Source organism: Dipodomys merriami, unplaced genomic scaffold (genome assembly GCF_024711535.1).
Source record: "Dipodomys merriami isolate MVZ:Mamm:240054 unplaced genomic scaffold, mDipMer1.0.p SCAF_7, whole genome shotgun sequence".
NCBI classification, from domain to species: domain Eukaryota; kingdom Metazoa; phylum Chordata; class Mammalia; order Rodentia; family Heteromyidae; genus Dipodomys; species Dipodomys merriami.
The window spans coordinates 30,878,074-30,897,383 of record NW_027206290.1 but is presented as its reverse complement, the minus strand read 5'-3'; the positions used below and the strand labels follow the sequence as shown (position 1 = coordinate 30,897,383).

General features: G+C 41.5%; 1 protein-coding gene across 1 annotated transcript in view; it reads left to right on the top strand.

The window, feature by feature from the left end:
• The window catches only part of Aknad1 (AKNA domain containing 1), a 36,816-nt gene extending 22,125 nt beyond the window's left edge, over window positions 1-14,691 (top strand). The window contains exons 7-12 of the mRNA XM_070006181.1: window positions 4,188-4,282; window positions 7,658-7,783; window positions 7,878-7,985; window positions 11,384-11,456; window positions 13,478-13,607; window positions 14,307-14,691. Coding sequence (XP_069862282.1) covers window positions 4,188-4,282; window positions 7,658-7,783; window positions 7,878-7,985; window positions 11,384-11,456; window positions 13,478-13,607; window positions 14,307-14,438 — 664 coding nt within the window. The 3' untranslated portion in view covers window positions 14,439-14,691. The remainder of the gene's footprint in view (window positions 1-4,187; window positions 4,283-7,657; window positions 7,784-7,877; window positions 7,986-11,383; window positions 11,457-13,477; window positions 13,608-14,306) is intronic.
• The last annotated feature ends 4,619 nt before the right edge of the window (window positions 14,692-19,310 follow it).

Below are 19,310 nucleotides of genomic sequence, written 5' to 3'. Positions count from 1 at the left end.
CTGTCTCTTCCTCTGTTCCACCCTGGGCTTCTACCTCCCCATCTGTGAGACACTGGGTGAAGGTCTGTGGTTCTGACACAGACATTGAGCTGGGCTGGGTGTGCATCTGGGTTATGAGTCACATCCACGTGTGTGCATTGTGGCACAAGAGGACTCCAGGGGCACCATGGGAAGGCACACTGTACCTCCTGCCTCCTGCTTCTTGCATGGGGAGAGCTTCTAGAAGCCACAGTCCCAGGACAGGAGGGGAGCAGTGCTGGGGTAACTCCAGTGAGAGTAGGCGACAGCTAACTGGAGCCACTGGTCAGTTATAAAGGCAGGAAGCCCAGCCTCCCTCCCCGCTTCCAAATCCTGTAGCATGGTTCTTTACTCAGAGAGCACTGGGGTTTGAGCTCAGAACCTCCGTGCTTTTAGAACCTTAAGCTTATTTGCTCAAGGCTGGCACTCTACCACTTGAACTTGGCTCAACTAATGGCTTTTTGATGGTTAATTGGACAGGAGAGGGTCACAAACTCTCCTGCACAGGTTGGCTTCAAGCCTTGATCCTCAGATCTTAGCCCCCCCTATAGCTAGGATTACAGCCTGAGTCACACTTTAAATCTCCCCAGGTTTGGGCTGGGAAGGTGGCTCAGTGGTAGAGCGCTTGCCTTGCATGCCTGAGGCCCTGGGTTCGATTCCTCAGCACCATATAAGCAAATAGAAAAAAGCCGGAAGTGGTGCTGTGGCTCAAGTGGTAGAGCACTAGCCTTGAGCTGAAGAGCTGAGGGACAGTGCCCAGGCCCAGAGTTCAGGCCCCACGACCAGACCCCCCCCCAAAAAAAAATCTCCCCAGGTGATTCTGCTGGGCATCTCTGGTAAAGAATCGGTTGTAGCACACAGAGGATGGCCCTGCAGGCAGTTGGACATTTGTCAGTTGGGGTGTTCATGCTCACTGTTGCCCGCCAGCTCCCACAGTCACTGTCAACTTCTGTCTCTATGGTTCTACAGTGGCTCTCAGCTGTGTCCTTCAGTCTCACTAAAAACAAGAGAAAGGGCTGACTCCTCATTCCTAAGCAGGCCATTTTGCCAGCACTAACCTGCAGTAAAGCATGTAAAATCCTAAGGAGAAATCCTTCATGTTTTTGAAATACCCACTGGTACAATTCATGGCCAGGGTGGCTTCAGTCCTCCATAGCTTCTGTCAGTGAAGAACTGTTACCTCCCAGCAGAGCTTGGCTAGTGTACCTTGGAACGGTCAAGAGTCAAGGAGGGAAGTTCTGCAACTCCTATTTAAGTAGTTAATGAACTCTAATGGAGGCAGAGGACAAGGTCTGAAAGACTGGTTTCCTGTTAGGAAGCCCTCCACTGTGGGAATGGGCACTTAATCAGGAGTGTTTTATTGACCTTCCGCCCCCTAAAAAAGGACACAGCACGAAGTTTGTGCTAAAAATTCCCTGTGTCATTTGGAACTTGACTTCAAACCACCATGTCTGTGTTCAGCTTCAAGCCTGCCTTTAAATACAAGGACACTGGTGGTGCTTACTCACCCAGTCGGCCAAGCTTTACAGTTTTTATTGGTTGAATTCAAGTCTGCAGTTTGGATGTTTTAATAGATCTTATTACATATAATGAAACCATTCTGACATTTGAAATAATATTATTAAATACTTTTGGTACTAATTGTTTCTCTTTCAAGATCTTGGTGTAGGTTTTACAGAACCCCAGAAGTACCAAAGCTGTGTGTGTGTGTGTGTGTGTGTGTGGTGGTGGGGTGGGGGGAGTTCTGGGGCCTGAATTCAGGACTGTACATTCTCATTTGGCTGGCACTCTACCAATTAAGCCAAGTCCTACAAGCCCAGCTTTTGGCTTGTTAGTTTAGAGATGGAGTCTAGTGGACCTTTCTCCCCAGGCTTATGCTCAGATCTCAGTCTTCTGAGTAGCTAGGATTACAGCCATGAGCCACTGGCATCCATCTTAAATGTGCTTTTAAATGAGCAACAGAGAAACAAAAGTACAAGCATGTATAAAATGAAACAATAAATCTACTGCAGGGGAGTGGTGAGATTCATTTATGAGTTAGGAATTGAAATCTTGGTAAGCTATACGATCCTGAGAAATTATTAAAAGAAGGACTATATACATCTACTCTGTGATAAAAATAGCTATCTCTCTGAGTGGATATGTTCTCTATAAAGTTTGCTGAGGTACAAAGTGTAAATTATTTATTAAAATGTAAATGGGCAAATGCAAAATGTATACCCCTTTAAATAACTGCTGAGGCAAAACTTGGCATTTAAGAGCATACTTAAGCTATCTGCTGAAAATCTACCTTCCCCTAATTGCCCTCGGCTGTTTTGTGTGGCCAGAAGATTTGAGTGCACGGAGAAGATTAAGAGCAGCAGAAAAAAATTAAATCACATGTTGGACTGCACAAGCTTGAGTTCAATCCAAGTTTTCCACTTTGGAAAGCAGATGTTCAAATGCCCCAGAGCTGGAGGGTGGAGACAAAAAAATGAAGTGTGAGAAAATATGACTCAGGAGGGGAAAGGCTTGGCTTCCTAGCCCCATCCTCCGCCCCCCCCCTCCCCCAGAAGGGTTTTTTCCTCCACTAGCTGGCCAGGCCCAGCTGGCCATGCATGCATTTGCTCAGCAGTGCAAGCTCCTCCCCTCCCCCCCCCCTCCCCGTCTTACGCAATCTCATTCATGCCCATCTAGACTGGGTACACAACCATCCACACTAAGCGTGTGTATCTTTCTAGTATTAATGTATCTCAGGGGCTGAGAAAGAGCTTTACTAAGATGCCTTCTTGATTAGAATTCTTTTGGAGGTGCTAGAATCTCTGTGGTGGAGGAAGGTTGAAACTAGACAGGTCAGGGAAATCTGATAAATGCTCATTGTAGTTGTTTCTTTCTGATGCCCCCTGGTGGCCACAACTAAAATTAATTCCACATGAGCCTTGGGGCTCTGACAAAACCCACTTTGCTAGAGTTCTTGGGATATATACAGCTGGTGCTTATAGAGCCAAAGCCATGGAACCCACTACATAGCAAACTTCTTTCCAGAGTAAGAACTGATTTTAACAGCTTGGCCCTGCATCCTAGCTACCCAGGAGGCTGAGGATGGTTGGTTGAAGCCAGCCTGCACAGGATTATCTGTAAGACTCTTCTTTCCACTAAACTACCAAAAAAGTTGGAAGTGGAGCTGTGGCTCTAGTGGTAGAGCACGAGCCTTGAGCAAAATATGATCAAGTACAGAACCCAAACCCTGAGTTCAAGCCCCAGGACTGGTAAAAAAAAAAACAAAACAAAAAAAACAAAAAACTGATTTTAAGATAGAATTGTTGTAATTCTATACTATAATTTTTTATTTTGTGTGTGCATATCATGGTTATGGTGGAATAAAACATTTATTTTAAATCATCTGCAAACATACTTTTATGTGCTGATACATTTCCTTACAGGAAGTTCTCAAACAGGAGGGCAGAGGTGATATCTATGTTAGGGATGTTAGGCCACTCCTACATTGTTCCAGTACTGGATATAAGAATTTGAAGCCAGGTATGAGTAGTTCATACCTATAATACTAGCTACTCAGGAGGTTGAGATCTGAGAATCGTGGTTCAAAGCCAGCCCGGGCAGAAAAGTCCATGAGACTCATCTCCAATTAACCACCAGAAAATCAGAAGTGGCACTATGGCTCAAGTGGTAGAGCCCTCACCTTGAAGCTGAAGAGCTCAGGGACAGTGCCCAGGCCCAGAGTTCAGGTTCCCCCGACAAAAAAAAAAAAAAAAAGAATTTGATTACAGATACTTTCCCTGTATTATGGGCTTTTTGGGGGGCAGGGGGAGGGATCAGTAATGAGGTTTAAATTCAGGGCATCTCGACTTGCTAGGCAGTACTCTGCCACTTGAGTCACATTCCCAGTCTTGTTTTGCTTTAGTTATTTTTCAGATAGGTCCTGGTGTTTTGCTCTGGGTTGGCCTCCGAGTATAATACTCCTGTCTACACCTACCATGTACCTGAGATTGCACATTTGAACCACCATGACTAGCTTGATCTGTTGAGATGGGGGTTTACTTTTTGTCTGGTCTGTCCTTGAGCTATGATCCTCTCAGTCTTTGTCTTCTGAATAACTGGGATTATAGGAGTAAGCCACTGTACCTGACCCCTATGGATCTTACTCATCTTTTTTTTTTTTTTTTTTTTAGAAAGCAAAAAATGGAGAGAAAAGACCACAGGAAGATTGACTGTGGAAGGCTTTCAGTCATAAACGAAAAGGACCTGAACCAAGATTTGACTCCTGGTGAGTGGTAGAGTTAAGGCTATGGGCGCTCAAGTCTTCAGGGTCCCTCTCTGGGATCTGCCACTCCCAAACAGCATTTCACTAGATGAGGGTGTGGTATGTTTTACTTTTTCAAAATGTAAAGAATAATGAACTAGACTTAAATAGGATGTGGTTAAGTAGGATGAAGTGCCAATATCTGTTTGTAGCTGGAACCTCGAGTTCATGGTGTCAGTCATTAGGCATCCATCTATCCATCATTATCTATCCCAGCAAGACCACTGATCACCAGGTATGGCTACAGCCTTGTGAGGGTTGGTGCTGGCTTGTCTATACACATTTCCTAGAAGCAAAGGAAGTTAGAGCTGGGCAGGAGTGCATGAAATTCAATGATGTCCATATGAAGATCTTTCCTCCAAAGCCAGTTGAAGCAGAGACATATCCCTGGCTGAAAGGCTTGCAGTGACGTAGGGGAGGGCCAGGTACCTGCCTGTTCAGGCAGCTCCTGAGCCTGAAGCCATTGCTGGAGCAACCTTCCTCACTTCCTAAGTAGTTAGGACTACAGGCAGGTGCTGCTATACCTAGCTTCTTGTTATTATTAGTGCTGGTTGTGTTGGGATACTGAAGCCAGGGACTACACATGCTGACAAGTACTTTGTCAGTGAACTTTTTACCCCCTATCCTTTTTTGAAGCATAGATTTTTTTTTGTCTGTACTGACATTTGAATTTAGGGCTTCACATATGCTAGGCAGATACTCTATACTTCATCCATTCTTTCAGCCACTTGTTATAATAATACAATGTTCTTTCTTATGTTTCAGTGTAAAACAAAATAAAACAGAAAGCCTCAGAACTTCCTGATATTCAGCCTTAGGGTGTTTTGCAAATTATACTAACAAATCTCTACCAATCTATTTATAGTTGACTGCATGTTGTAAGAGTTTTCCAATTCAGGGGGAGGATTTTTTTCTTGCATATATAAAATAGCATCTGTTATGGTATATGGTAGTGAAAAAAAATCCATATGAACACCAGCTTTTCAGGGGCTTCCATTTTAAGAGTGAAAAGGATTCTGAAATCGAAAGTCTGAAGACTGTTGACATAATGAATATCATTGAATTCCTATCTATAACCCCTCCCAAAAGGCAGGAATCATTATCTGCATTTTATAGACCAGGAAATGAAGCTCAGAGACAGTAAGCAATTTACCAAGGTCAAAGAGCTAGCTGTTCATTATTTATTACTTCAGAAGTATCCTAAAACTTTTCTTATCTCATAGTTTCTGTGGGTCAGGAATTCTGGAGCAACTTAGCTAGGTGGTTCAGGCCAAGTCTTTCCTGGGGTTGCACTTACCAGGGCTGGATCATCTGATGTCTTGATCTGTTTCTAACATGGGTTGCTCACATGGTCATTGGCAGGAATCTTGGTTCCTTATCATGTAAGCTTCTCCGGTAGGCTGCTTGCCTGTTCCCATGATAGGCCAGCCAAAACAAGTGAGCCACAAAATAAAGGAAGAAGGAAGGAAGGAAGGAAAGGAAGGAAGGAAGGAAGGAAGGAAGGAAGGAAGGAAGGAAGGAAGGAAGGAAGGAAGGAAGGAAGGGACAAAGAAAGAAAGAAAGAAAAGAAAAGAGAGAGAGAGAAAGAAAGAAAAGGCCAAGATGGCATTTATAACCCAGTTTGGCATGTTTCACCTCATCAATACTCCTTTGTTAGAAGCAATTCCACGCTGAAAGAAGAATTTTTTCCTTTGTTTCTGTGGATGGAACCTGTGGCATTGCCCCTGCTATGTAGGTATTCTACCATTAAAATATACCTCTTGCTCAGGCTCCTTTTTTTTGTTAATACTGGGGCTTGAACTCAGGGCCTAGATGCTGTCCCTTAGCTTTTTAACTCAAAGCTGGCACTCTACTACCTGAACCACAGTGTTTCATGAGTTGGGCACTAGTAATCCTAGCTGTAATTTTAGTTACTTAGAAGCTACTTGAGATCTGAGGATCATTGCTTGAAGCCAGCCTGGGCACCAAAGGCTGGAAGTAGAACTGTGGCTCAAAGGACTGGAACACTAGCCTTGAACACAAAAAGCTCAGGGATTGCACCTAGGCCCCTGAGTTCAAGCCCCAGGAACAGGACCATCACACACGAAAAAAGTCTCATGAACTTTCCTGCCTGGTCTAGCTTTGAACTGCAATCCTCAGATCTCAGCCTCCTGAGTAACTAGGATTATAGGCATGACCATCAGCACCTGGCCTCACTTCTGGTTAATGAAGGTACGAGTCTCATGTACCCTCTTTGTATATCATCTTTACAATAACAATAAAAAATTAAATTAAAAAAGAAGGATCAAATAAGTATGAATACCCAAATAAATACAAACATTTCCTCTTTAAAAAAAAAGTCCCATAGATTTTTCTGCCCAAACTGTCTTCAAACCCCAGTCCTCAGATCTGACTCCTGAGTAGCTAGTATTACAGGTAGAAGCCACTGGTGTCTGGCCTAGTCTTTATTTATTTAAAAAAGAAGTATCGCAGAATCCATGGACATATTTTCAACCATAATAACTAATAAGTGGAAAAGCCAGGGCTCAACCTTAGTCCTTCAAACTCATCCCATCTGTGACCCAGTGCTTTCTTGGAGATCTAGAGCCAACTGCCCAGCAAGTTCCAGACCTGCTCTAAGCACACATGCTGTTTGCTCCTAGCCTTTCAGGCTGGGCAATGTTATTTCTCAGATTCTTGTTGTTGTTGGTCATGGGACTTAGACCCAGAGCCTGGATGCTGTCCTTGAGCTTCTTTTCCTCAAGGCACCACAGTGCCACTTCCAGTTTTTGAGTGGCTAATTGGAATTAAGAGTCTCACAGGGACTTTTCTGCCCAGGCTGACTTCTAACCATGATCCTCAGATCTTAGCGTCCTGAATAGTTAGGATTACAGGGCATGAGTCACCAGTGCCTGGAATTCCTCAGATTTTTTGTATGAGCTTATGAATGTCTTCATAGAAGAAAAGTATCTAGTTTCCTGGACAACAAATCATTGCTGTTGGTCTTCGCAGGATCTGAGATAAAGAATATGGAGGCTGTCAGGGAAGCTCTGGAAAAATAACTACAAATGGAAGAAGCTCTGATAATTCATTGGGCAAACTCCCATAGAACCACCCATTTACTTGCATCAATATGCACCAATATGTGCCAGGTACATATAGGAGCTGTTACTTAAATATCTCAGCTGTCAGAAGGGGATTCCAGATGGCAGCTAGACTAGAAATCTTTCCTTGGTAACACAGTTGACACTCCAATGCTTAATGTACAAATTTGCATGTTGGAATGAGAGCTCTCCACACCATGCCTTATGACTCAACTCTAGAGATTCATACTTTCTTTGTATAACTTGGGCTTTTCAGGTTCCGAAACAAGACCACCCAGCTTCTGTTCTGGTCCTGGCACTAGACTGCAGAGTAGCAAATGTGAGGATGGTGGGACTAAGATTTTTAGCTCCCCAAGAGTCTGCAGTAAAGAATCACCAAAAAGTGAGACTGACTTGGGGGCTCCAGAAGGCGTAAGTAGGGAAGGCTATAGTTCCCAGCCAATGAATTGTATTCTTAATCCTTTTTTCATATTTAGAATTTCATTATAGACACAACACCCCAGGACAAAATCATTTAAATCAGAATGGAAGAGGCACGTTTATTCAGTCCTGCTCTTTGGATCAAAGTAAAAATTCTTCACCTCGTAAGTACATCTGCATGATCAACACCATCGAGAGACCGTGACATTTTCTATTGCTTCCCCTTGAGGTCCTGCCCTCTCTTGTCTGCTGCTTAGATTTCCTGAACTCACTGATAACTTCCAAATCCAGCCCTGCACATGGATGGCAAGAGGCTGAGTGGAGACGGGGAAATAGGGAATGCCAGTGTAAAGCTGTGATAGTTAAGTGTTATACCAGTGCAGTCAGTACCAAATCATAAGTACTTGCTAAACAAATGACTGATTGGATAATCACCACTATTACTGTTATTATGCTGAGTAGCCATGCTAAAGCCTCAAATATGTCTATTAAGAATCAGCCTGTAGCCTGGAACCAGTGGCTCACGTCTGTAATCCTAGCTACTCAGGAAGCTGAGATCTGAGAATTCTGGTTCAAAGCCAGCCCCGGCAGGAAAGTCCGTGAGACTTTTTTTTTCTTGTCAGTCATGGGGCTTGAACTCTGGGCCTGGGCGCTATCCCTGAGCTCTTCAGCTGAAGGCTAGCTCTCTACCACTTGAGCCACAGCACTACTTCCAGTTTTCTGGCAGTTTATTGGAGATTCGAGTTTCATGGACTTTCCTGCCTGGGCTGGCTTTGAACCACGATCCTCAGATCTCAGCCTCCAAGTAACTAGGATTACAGGCATGAGCCACCAGTGCCCAGCTTGAGATTCTAATCTCCAATTAACCACCCAAAAACTGGAAGTGGCACTGTGGCTTAAGTGGTAGACTGCTTGCCTTGAGCTGAAGAGCTGAGGGACAGCACCCAGGCCCAGAGTTCAAGCCTATGACTGACCAAAAAAAAAGTCAGCCTGTAGCTGGGTGCTGATGGCTCATGTTTGTAATCCTAGCTACTTAGAAGGCTGAGAGTGAAGGATTGCAATCTGAAGCCAGACCAGGGAGGGAAGTCCATGAGACTCTCATCTCCAGTTGACTACCAGGAAGCTCTAAGTTGATCTGTGGCTCCAAGTGGTAGAGGTGCTAGTCCACACACATCAGCCTGTAGTGAAGTCAACTATGGTCATGTTCCTTAGACATCGTATTGTTAATTTCCAAAGCAAACTTGGGCTGTCCTTGGAAAAAAAGTTAAAATCCTATATTTATTTATGAAGATGATTCAAGTCCTTCATCCTCAGAAGTTGCTAATTGAAACTTACACCCTAAGTAGAGTTGGAAGCACAATGTAGTAAGTACTAAAGCAGATCCAAGTATGCTGTGGGAACATGGAGGAAGGACAGGAACACTGATTCTCCTAGGTAGCCACGGCTAGGCTACATACTTTTCTTTATTCCTTCAGAACACTTCCTCTCTTTCTCTCTGGCATCAGGAATGATGTATGTACCTTGTCTTTTGCAACTGCCAATGACCAAGACTAAGGAATGTCACTTACTTTCTTGGCCTCAGGCATGTCTCTCCTACTTACCCCAGCTGCCAATCCTCCAGCCAGGTGTGTCACTGGATCTGGAAGCTGTAGGGCAGATTTCATTACTATATTCTTAGTCTTTGGAGCTGTTCTTCCAATACACCTATGAGAATTGCAACCCAATCGCTAAGATGTCCTGAACTCCCCCAGTTAACACAGTGGCTAAGAGTGCAGAGGTCACAGGGAAACAGCATTTCTTCAGTGCTGAAAAAGAACCTTCCAGCAATTGGAACTGACAGGAAATTGAGGAACCCCATCTGGAAGACAGTATATTTTTGTTTGATGTAAATGATCTGCAGACTGAACAGGAATGGAATCCCATGATTCTGTGCTCCTTTCTGAGTTTCCAAAGAAAGAAAACTGAGCTCATTAGTTTATCATGAATCTTGGCTAGGTAGTCAGGATATCTAAATCTGAACTTTCTGGCTTCCATTCTGCGGTCCATGCCTGAGAAACAGTCTGTTTCCGTTGTCCAAGGAGACACCCTACATGGGGAGTGACCCCTGGTTACTAGCTACCAGTTAAGGCAGGAGACCTGGGGCTAGAGAAATGATGAGGAAGAATTAAAAGGAAAGGCAGAGGGCTCCTCAGTGACAGAGAAAAAGCTTTTTTTTTTCTTTTGGCCATTGACTTGTCTCTTCCTTTTCCTAGCTTTCTTTTCCTGGCCTTTCCCACCATATTTTCATTCTGTTTAGTTTCTTTTCTGAAATTGTCTTAACACAAGTATTGGTACAAGTATCTGTAGATACTTGTAGAGTTCTTGCTACAAAAAATTGGAGAGAATATTAGAAATCCGCTTGGGTCCAACCTCTTAGAAGTTATTTTTCCATTTATTTGATGCATTAGTTGAACCCACAGAAGTTAGGCAATATGCCAGGTCACAGTGGGCATGCAGAGAATCTAAATTCCTAGTTTCTTATCTGCTAATAAAACTCCTCTTAAAAGTTGAGTTTTGAGCCAGGCACCAGTGACCATGCTTATAATTGTAGTTTCTCAGGAGGCTGAGATCTGAGGATCCTGGTTTGAAGTCTGTGAGACTCTTATTTCCAATTAATCACCAAAAGCTGGAAGAGGCTCAAGTGGTTGTGTAAAATACTAACCTTGAGCATAAAAGCTCAGGGAGAGCACCTAAGTTCTGAGTTCAGAAAGCCCTAGGAATGACGAGTGTGCATGTGTGTGCACGTGTGCATGTGCGTGCGCGCGCACACACACACGTACGTTGAATTTTGCTGGGTATGCATGAAATCCAAGTTACTGAGGAGGATGGGATTTGGAAGATCTCACTTCAACGCCAGTCTATGCAGAACAGTCTGTGAGACTCCATCCCCAATTAACCAGAAAAGTACAGGCCTGGAAATCATATTGTTATGAAATGTGGCTCAAATGGTAGAATGCTGCCAGGCACTTGTGGCTCAAGACTGTAATCGTAGCTACTTAGGAGGATGAGATCTGAGGATTATGGTTTGAAGCCAACCTTATCTCCAATTAACCACCAGAAAACCACAAGTGGAGCTGTGGCTCAAAATGGTAGAGCACTAGCCTTGAGCACAAAAGCTTAAGAACAGCATGCAGGCCCTGAGTTCAAGCCCCAAGACCACCACCAACAACAAAAAAAACCCCAAAGTGCTAGTTTTGAGCAAGAAAGCTGAGAGCATGAAGCCCCAAACTCAAGCCCCTATATCAACAAAAACTGGCTTCCATTTAAAGTAAAAAATTGAATGGTTTTCCATAAATTTAATAATAAAAGTTGAGTTGTTTTCCATAAGTTTAGAATACTTGACAAAATTCCTTGGTTTCTGTTTCCTAATTTTCTTTTTTCCTAATGTTCTTATTTACATATTTATTAAACATTTTAATATTTTATTCTTACTGAAAAGTCAAAATGACACATACCTACCATTTAGAGATTATTTTGATGCTCCAGAATTTAATCATAGCTGAAATTTTTTCATCTTGTTCAGAACCAAAATGGATCTGTTCTCAGAGAGTGAATTCAAAATTCATTCAAGATGAATGTGAGTTCACACAAGGAAAGTAAGTATTTTATTATTACCAGTAAAAAAAAAATCTGCTATGACTGGTCAGGTACATACAATGTGATTACCTGTTTATTATAAATATGTAACCAAGATTTCTTGGTAATCACAAGATTATAAGTACTATGGCCAGGATTCACATATAATCATTCACTTACTCATTCGACAAACATTTTTGCTGAATTCAGGACATTGTGCTGAGGATACAACGACAAAGTCAACCACTGTCCATGAGGATTTTACTGTTTGAAAAAGGAGTTGAATTATCTTTTTGTCCGTTGTGAGGCTTGAACTCAGGGTGTGGGCACTGTCCCTGAGCTCTTTAGCTCAAAGCTAGTACTTTACCACTTTGAGCCACTGCACTACTTCTGGTTTTCTAGTGGTTAAGTGGAGATAAGAGTCTCACAGACTTTTGTGCCTGGGCTGGCTTTGAACTATGATCCTCAGATCCCAGTCTTCTGAGTAGCGAGGATTACAGCGTGACACACCAGTGCCCAGCTGGATCATCTTTTAAATGCCAAGAAGGGCACCTAATTTAGGGATTCATGTAAGTTGAGCCCCATAGGAAAGTACGAACAAATTAGCAGAGGGGAGTGAAGAAAGGAGCAAAGAACAGGATGATTTATGAGGCTCTCTGAGGTGGGAAAGCTCTTGGAAGTCCAGGAATAGTGTGGCATCTGGGCAAGATGAGGCTTACAGGGCAGTCTAGGGAATAGGCAAGGCCAGGTGTTCAGTTTGCCAGATACAGGGAGGACTTCAGACTTGGGAACAAGGAACTTTTAAAATCAAGGTATGTGTATGTATGTATTAAAATATCACTCTAGCTATTGGCAGAGCAGAATTGAGTGAGGATCCAAAGTTGAAGACCAATTGAATAACAGGTGGGATAAGGCCTTCATGTCTAAGGGTGGTAGAGACAGAAGTCTGTATTCAAGAGGTATTGAAGGTAAGAGGCAGTAGAGTAGCTAACTGAACTACTCCCTACCGTAGGACGACAGGGTAGTGATTTAAATTTAGTTGTGGAGGCTCTGGGGTTTACATCTTAGCTCTGTCTTTGGAAAGGCATTCTACTCTCTACCTGTTTTCTCACAGCTAAATTGAGAATAAAAATTCATTGAATCAATATACATATAGCCCTGAGAATAGTACCTGGATCATGAAAAGTACTCAGCTAGTGATGGCTGTTAATACTGTTGAAATGGTGGCTGACAGGCTGTAGGGAGAGAGGACTCTGAAGCCCACTGCACCACACTGCCATCCCCTGCCGAAAGATTTAATCAGTGAGAGGCCCCTGATGCAGATGGACTCTCATTGGAGAGCCAACACATTACATGAACTACAGCGCAACTAATGTTACTGTGGAAGGGACATAAGGAGGATGGGAGGCTGAGGCCATAGAGTATTTAAGGAATTTCTAGAGATGATATTGCTCACAGCAGATGCACCAAAGTATGCTTAGCAGGGGGATGACATGAGGGGCTCCATCACAGGACCACTCGTGGTTGTGAAGTGTGACTCCTGACAGAGCCCATCACCCGGACTATCATCTTAGAGCAATAGTGTATAACCTGAACATCGTGGTTGCCTGTACCTCATTTATACCGTGCAGACCTTAGAGGACAGCAGTCTGGACTGGTTATATGCTGTGGACATAAAATTATTGCTTTTATTTTTCTACTGGTCTCCCTGCTAGGTAAGATCACTGACACTAGAATGAAATTAACCCAAGGTGCTTGCAAGTAGTAGTTTTGTGTGTTTGTTTTATAACTAGCGGAACAGAAAGTTGGCTGCTAAAGAATAAAAAGTGAATTAAAAACTCTTTGGAGTTTTGCCTTCCTGTTCCAAAGGAAAAAGACCAATTCTGGGAGGATGTGTTCTCATTTTCTGGAGCTTAACTGTGGTTTCCAAGAGCTATGAAAGGCAGGGACATGGGAGTTCCTCTACCCCCACTCCCAGGTCTGTGCCAAACAGACATGAGGTGGCACTTTACACAAGTATCAATGTGCTTCTGCCTTCCAGAAAAAATATGAAGACCTTTATGGCCTACAGCTCAGATCTTGTACCACCCTCCACTCATCTCCATTCCTGCAGAGCTTCTAGAAACAAAGCCTTATGTGACCTTAATAATAATGAAGAAACAAACTCTAAGGTGAGGGCTTAGAAAAAAAAAAACACTCCTAGAATCCTTGTAGTTCAAAAGTTTAGTCCTAAGAGCAAATAGGGTTTTAGAAAACTCTGCTAAGTGTGCAGCACTAACCCAAAACACATGGTCTTGGCAGCCACATGGTTTGTATTATTCCTAAACTGGTTCCAAGGGAAATTTCTGGGAGAAAGTATTTTGTGGGTGGTACCCTGGCTACAGGATTCCCCTGGCCTGGGTGTGAGGCCTGGAGTCTGTTCTACTGACATTGTGGTGAGGGCTGCCAGCTGGTTCCTATTTCCAAACCAGTAACAGTAATCCCCAGGTTACTTTCAAGTATTTCCATACCCACACATGCGCTGTATCCTTTGGTGCCCTCTCAGTGGTTATGGCTTCCAAGTCCCTTTGAAGCTCCCTAAGAACTTTTTTTCTTTCTCTGCAGCAGGGAAACAGCCCAGCAGGTTGATGACCTCACCCTCTGATTCATGAGCATCAGTCGCGTGTTGATCTTTTCTCCTTTCCCCTGACAAATATGTTCCATCTTAGACTGGTTTCCTAGGAAACAAACACTGAAAAACAGAAATAAACTGTGTGGAAAACAGAATGCTCCAAAATTTCCCTCTTGCAATGTTTAACAATGAGAGAACCCAATTATAAAAAATAATAGTAAGTTTATATAACTAAAATATGTGGACTTTTCTTCTGTAGATGTCAAACTCGGCTTTGGATAATGCCCTAAAGACAGCCACCAATTTGAAAAAAACTACTGATCAAATGATTAAAGATATTGCAGAAGATCTTGCCAAAGCACAGACATGGAGGAATCGACTGAAATTCTAGCTCAAGATAGTCAAAAGGACAAAACCCCAAAAAAGCAGCAACGAAAATTTGATCTCTCTTCCCAAAGTATTTGACTTATTACTTATAAAGATTTTTCTAAAAAAAAAAAGTCTCACAAAACTCAAAATGGGTAACAAAATACTTATGAAAAAGGGTCTGATTCTTAAAATTAAAAGCAACTACATATTTATATTAAAATAAATCTATGTTCTGCCCTAACTCATGGCATCCAAGTGCCCTTCAAAGCTCTCAAGAGCTTTTCCTTCTTTTTTTCTTTTCTTCTTAAGACCTTCTCTTAATTTTCTGCAGCAGGGAAACAGTTCATAATAAAATAAAGTAAAATAAACAAGTATCATTTAAAGTTTAAAAATTAAAGTTTGAAAAAACTGTCAGTGAAGAAGTACTACTGTTTCACAATACCCTGTTGGTGGAAGTATAAATCAGTGAAACCGTTTGGGAAGATAATTTGATGAATATGTATGCTTTGCAAGTTACTGATCAGTACATACTGATAAACCCAGAGTAACCTGAAAATAACTCAAATGAAGACATCTAACCTACTGAACATCATTGCTTGGCAACACACACACAGACAGACACACACACACACAGACACAGAAACTATAGAATATCTGTTTTTCGTGATTGTGTAGCTGAATGGGTACTGCCACTGGCTGTCACTATTCAGCCACCATCTGGAGAGTATATTGTTCTGCATGTCCCTAATGCAGGACAACATAAAAAGTTAAATACAAAATACAGACTCTACTGAATGCATAATGATTTAAAAAGTCTAGCCACTGCCAAGTAAGGGACTACTTTGCCAAATTCTACAAATTCCAAAAGCGCTCATCTTCTGGCCTGCAATGCCACTGCTAAGAATTTACAGACAATTCACACAATATGGCAACAATGGATCAGTGACAGAAGCATCTTCAAAGGGAACTAATCTTAAATACTCTGGAAATGTTTACCAAACAAGTTACAACTCTAGCCACTGGAAAGCATGAGATGAATATCTGTGGCAGTGAAAAAAAACCCCAAGATGCCTGACAATATATCCAGCATGATCTAGTTTGTGCATGCTTTTACAGGCTTACATATTCTCCAGGAAGACACACAACCGTTGTAAGCAACCTCTTAGAAATGAAATGGTGTCCTGGGAGAGGAGGAATTTTTACTTTTGTTTATTGAACAGTGTCAATTTCCTATCATATGCTTATAACATTATTTGTTTAAAGATCTGTTGGCCAAGAATACACAAATACAACAGTTGTAGATTAATGAAATCTTAGAAAAAGGTAATTGCTGGGAACTGCATACCAGAGATTAAGTTCTAACATTACCCGTAGAATGCAAGAGCAAGTTCTTGATTTGCCTCTTTAGAGGCAGATCATAGATTTTTTTCCCCTATTGAGGCCTTCTAACTCCGCATGCTCCAAACATTCAAAAAGGTTTCTCAACCCCCAGAATTTGGCTCAGCCTTGAGGGAGTCAAATGTATTTCCATTTAAGACTTTCCTGCCAACAAAGACACCTGCTGTTTGTCTAGCTGGCTGGAGAATGGGCTATATTTAACTTTGGAGCTTTGAAAGAGGTTTAGGACACCTTGGAAGAGATCATGCAGATGGCAGCATGAAGGTAACTCTGACTTTGTGGCTGAATTTGCTTTAGATTGTGGCACTGAAGGAAGCCAGAAAAGACATGACAGGATTCTAAGAGAGAAAAGGATCTCAAATTGTGTGTTCTGTTGAATGTAATTTTGTACTAAGCTCTGGCACTAGACTCCCAACAGACAAATACCAGAATAGAACACCTCATGCCAAGTGCTATGTGGTTTAAATGACCTGTCTCTCCTAGTCCAACCCAGAAGATTCAGTACACAGAAGAGGCCTGTCAACCTGAGCTATCATAAGGCAGTCCCTTCTGCTTTAACCTTTGTAAAGAAAGTAACTTTGAAATGACTTAAAGGTTTTTTTGTTTGTTTTGTCTTGGTGCTAGCCCTGGGGCTTGAACTCAGAGCCTGGGCACTGTCCCTGAGCTTTTTTGCACTCTACTACTTGTTCCACAGCTTCACTTCTGACCTTTTTGGTCCTAAAATTGGAGATACAAGTCTCATGAAGATAAAGAGTCTAACAAGAGCTTTTTTTCTTTTTTAGCAGGACTGGGATTAGAGCAAATGTTCTACTGCTTTTTGTATGTGTGTGTGTGTGTGTGTGTGTGTATGCTAGTTCTAAGAGGCTTCTAGTTTTTTGCGATGCCAAATGTTGCTATCCTACCTCCAAGTGTAAAATTATATTTCTCTAGTTTGGTTGAAATGTTCTCTATCAATTCTTCTTGGGGATTCATTTCTCCTTGAGAACCTAATGAATCTCCCTTCCCTTATGCTCTACCCTCCCCAAGAAAAGGGATATATACACAGAATTTTAGAAGTTCATTAATACCCTGAAACAAGTACATAAAATCTTGGTTCCATGGAAATAATGGCCACTAACAAACATTACCAATCTTCCAACCTTTGGAGAAGCTTTTTTTTTTTTTTTTTTTTTGAGAAGCTTTTAAGTAATCATTTTTTTTCTAATTTAAAAATATTGCCCACCTCTAAACCATGTTTCGTTGATGATTGGGTATCATTATATACAATCACTGCAACAGGGCTAATCTGAAAAATAAATTGGGCAATGCCCCTGAAAAATTCCGGAAAAGTTCCAGGCACTGATTTATAAGGATAATTGTATACTTATCAATCATGTGATCTGGGGTATCTCCCATGTCTCAGTCAATTCATCTATTTCTTCTAATTCTATTCTAGTAGTAAACTAGAAAAACTATTTAGGCAGTAAAAAAGAATTTCTAGAGCTGTCAGTAAAGAGGCTTACACTGACTGAGGGCATGGTGGTAGATGACCAGCTTGACAGTCTTCACATTGAGGAGGACTGTAAGTAGCTATGCTCAAATTGCAGCAGGATCAGTGACTATTGGAAGGTTTCTATCTCTAAAGACAAAGATGTAGTCATTCATTTTAGTCAACTACTATGATTATGCAAAAGAAGTGACCTTTTTATTATTCCTTTTTTTTTTTTCAGTCATGGGGCTTGATTCTGTAGCTGGGCTTTTTGGTGGTTATTTTGGAGATGGAGTCTAGTAAATTTTTCTTCCTGGGCTAGCCTTGAACCTTGATCATCCAGATCTTAGCCTCCTCAGTAGCTATGATTATAGGCATATGATTATTGTAATATGTTAATGAATTTAAGAGGATCCAATTCTTAATAAATATAAATTTGTACTTATTTATGTTTAATATGCCACACAATTGTTGTGGTAGTAATTTTCCTATGAGAAAGACATATCTTCCTCCTTTAACTTAGAAGAAATCTGTTTGTATCCTGAATGTACAAGATCCTAGAGTAGAACTAAGTTAGAGATATTGCATCTTACAGAATAAATTATCATAAGCCATGTCCTTTGGGGTGCATTGGTCCCACAAAAAAAAAGCTATATTGGAGGCACAAGTTAATGGGAGAAAGCTCCAGCCTAGTAAGCTAGATATCAAGTTTTAACATAAAAATGGCAATTTTTCCTAAATTAACCTATAAATTTAAGGAAAATATCAACTATTTTTGAGAATGCAACAAAATGATACTAACGTTTATCTAGAAAAGTCTAAGAGCTAGAAAATTTCTGAAAGTGTGAGTAATTTGGTTGTGGGTTAAGATTACTTCTACTACCCTGGGTGCTGGTGGTTCACAGCTGTGATCCTAGCTACTCAGGAGGCTGAGATCAGAGGACTGCAGTTCAAAACCAGCCCAGGCAGCAAAGTCCGTGAGACTCTTATCTCCAATTAACCACCAGAAACTGCAAGTAGCACTGTGGCTCAAGTGGTAGAGTGCTAGCCTTGAGCTAAAGAGCTGAGGGATAGCACCCAGGCCCAGAGTTAAGGCCCCACGACCCACCAAAAAAACATAAATAAATAAAATAAAATTTAAAACACATCCTGAATCAAAATAGGAAAAAAGAAACACATAGTCAATAAAAGGATCCAGAAATACTCCTACAAAATTCAAATGCAGATTTGGTTTATGGTACTTGATGCACAGGATTTATCTAATAAAACATAGTAGTCTCCAGTTGTTCAAAAAGTTGTAAAACTGGATCATTGTTAAATTCTGCATTAGTCAGGGCTCTGTGAAGAAAACAAACTCCTTGAGATATTTAAATAGAAAGGGATTTAAGAGAGAATTAGGACCGTACAAAATTAATTTAAAAAGCAAGAGGTGCAGAAACGACACACAAGGCCATCGTCACCATCTGTGATGCAGAAGACGAAGTTTAAGTGCTTTTGTGGCCACAGCATTGTTTCACAGCCAAGAAAAAGATGAGAGACATTAAAACCTGGAGTGTGGGTGCTATAAACAACTCCTTCCTGTCTGCACTGGCAAAGCCAGAGAAGATGGCCTCTGCCAGCTTTTTGCTTTTCAAATCTTAACCGAGGGTTCAGAACCCTACTCACTTCCTAGCTTTTAATCTCGTGGTATGGGGGAGTGGAGGCATGTTACATAATGCTAAGTAAAAACATCTAACATATATTCTTACATTAAAATTGGTCTAGATGGGTGAGTTATTTACAAAAAAATAAAAATAAAACAATCAAGCAGTTCTAGAAGAAACCCGAAGGTATGCAGAAGATATTTCTAAATACAAAATGGAATTCTGATAATGATGGCTCTTTTGACATAAGTAAAACCAGAGCAACAGATGTGGCTCAGTGGTCTAGCACTTAAGCACTTATTAGCATGCATGAGGCCCTGGGTTCAATTCACAAACACACACATATACAAACTGAAAAAATTTAGCTAGAAACATGGCTGAGGTG